This window comes from Calidris pugnax, unplaced genomic scaffold, assembly GCF_001431845.1.
Source record: "Calidris pugnax isolate Ruff unplaced genomic scaffold, ASM143184v1 scaffold272, whole genome shotgun sequence".
NCBI lineage: Eukaryota > Metazoa > Chordata > Aves > Charadriiformes > Scolopacidae > Calidris > Calidris pugnax.
In genome coordinates this window covers 835740-836267 of record NW_015091016.1, presented here as the reverse complement: position 1 = coordinate 836267, position 528 = coordinate 835740, and the positions used below count along the sequence as shown (strand labels likewise).

Here is a 528-nt window from a genome sequence, read left to right as displayed (position 1 = left end):
CGCATTCGCTGCAGCTGAAGGGCTTCTCCCCACCATGGACCTTCTGGTGAGACACCAGCTTCTGCTTCAGCTCAAGCTTGCGGCCGCACTGCCGGCAGGAGAAGGGCCGTGCCACCGTGTGTGTCTGCTGGAGCTTCTTCTGGTCCCGGATCTTGCGGAAGCTCTTCCCACACTCGGAGCAGGAGCGGGGTCTCTTTGCCCCCGGGGTGGCAGAAGGTGGACGGGCCGGCAGCAGCTTGGCTGGGAGGGCTCCCCATCGCTTCCCATCTCGCTTGGACATGGCCGGGAGCAGGGTGGTGGGGTCTGACAGCCCTTTGGTGACCTTCCTGGCCTCCCTCTGCAGCAAGACATCACCATCTGCTGGGGAGGAGAGGTTGGGGTCACTGCTGGGGACAGAATGGGCACATGGTACCCCCAGATGTGGAGAAGCATGGACACCCCACCAGTCTCCCAGCCCTCCTGGGGCACCAAGAACTTGGCACCAAGGGGATAGTGCTGCTTCAACCCCCCAAGCTTCCATGAAACCCC

The 528-nt window shown here is 63.1% G+C and overlaps 1 protein-coding gene across 1 annotated transcript in view; it reads right to left on the bottom strand.

Annotated features, from left to right (window-relative positions):
* Positions 1-528, bottom strand: part of SSPO (SCO-spondin) — a 54204-nt gene that overhangs the window by 502 nt on the left and 53174 nt on the right. The window contains exon 63 of the mRNA XM_014955736.1: positions 34-386. Within this exon, the coding sequence (XP_014811222.1) occupies positions 34-386 (353 nt within the window). The remainder of the gene's footprint in view (positions 1-33; positions 387-528) is intronic.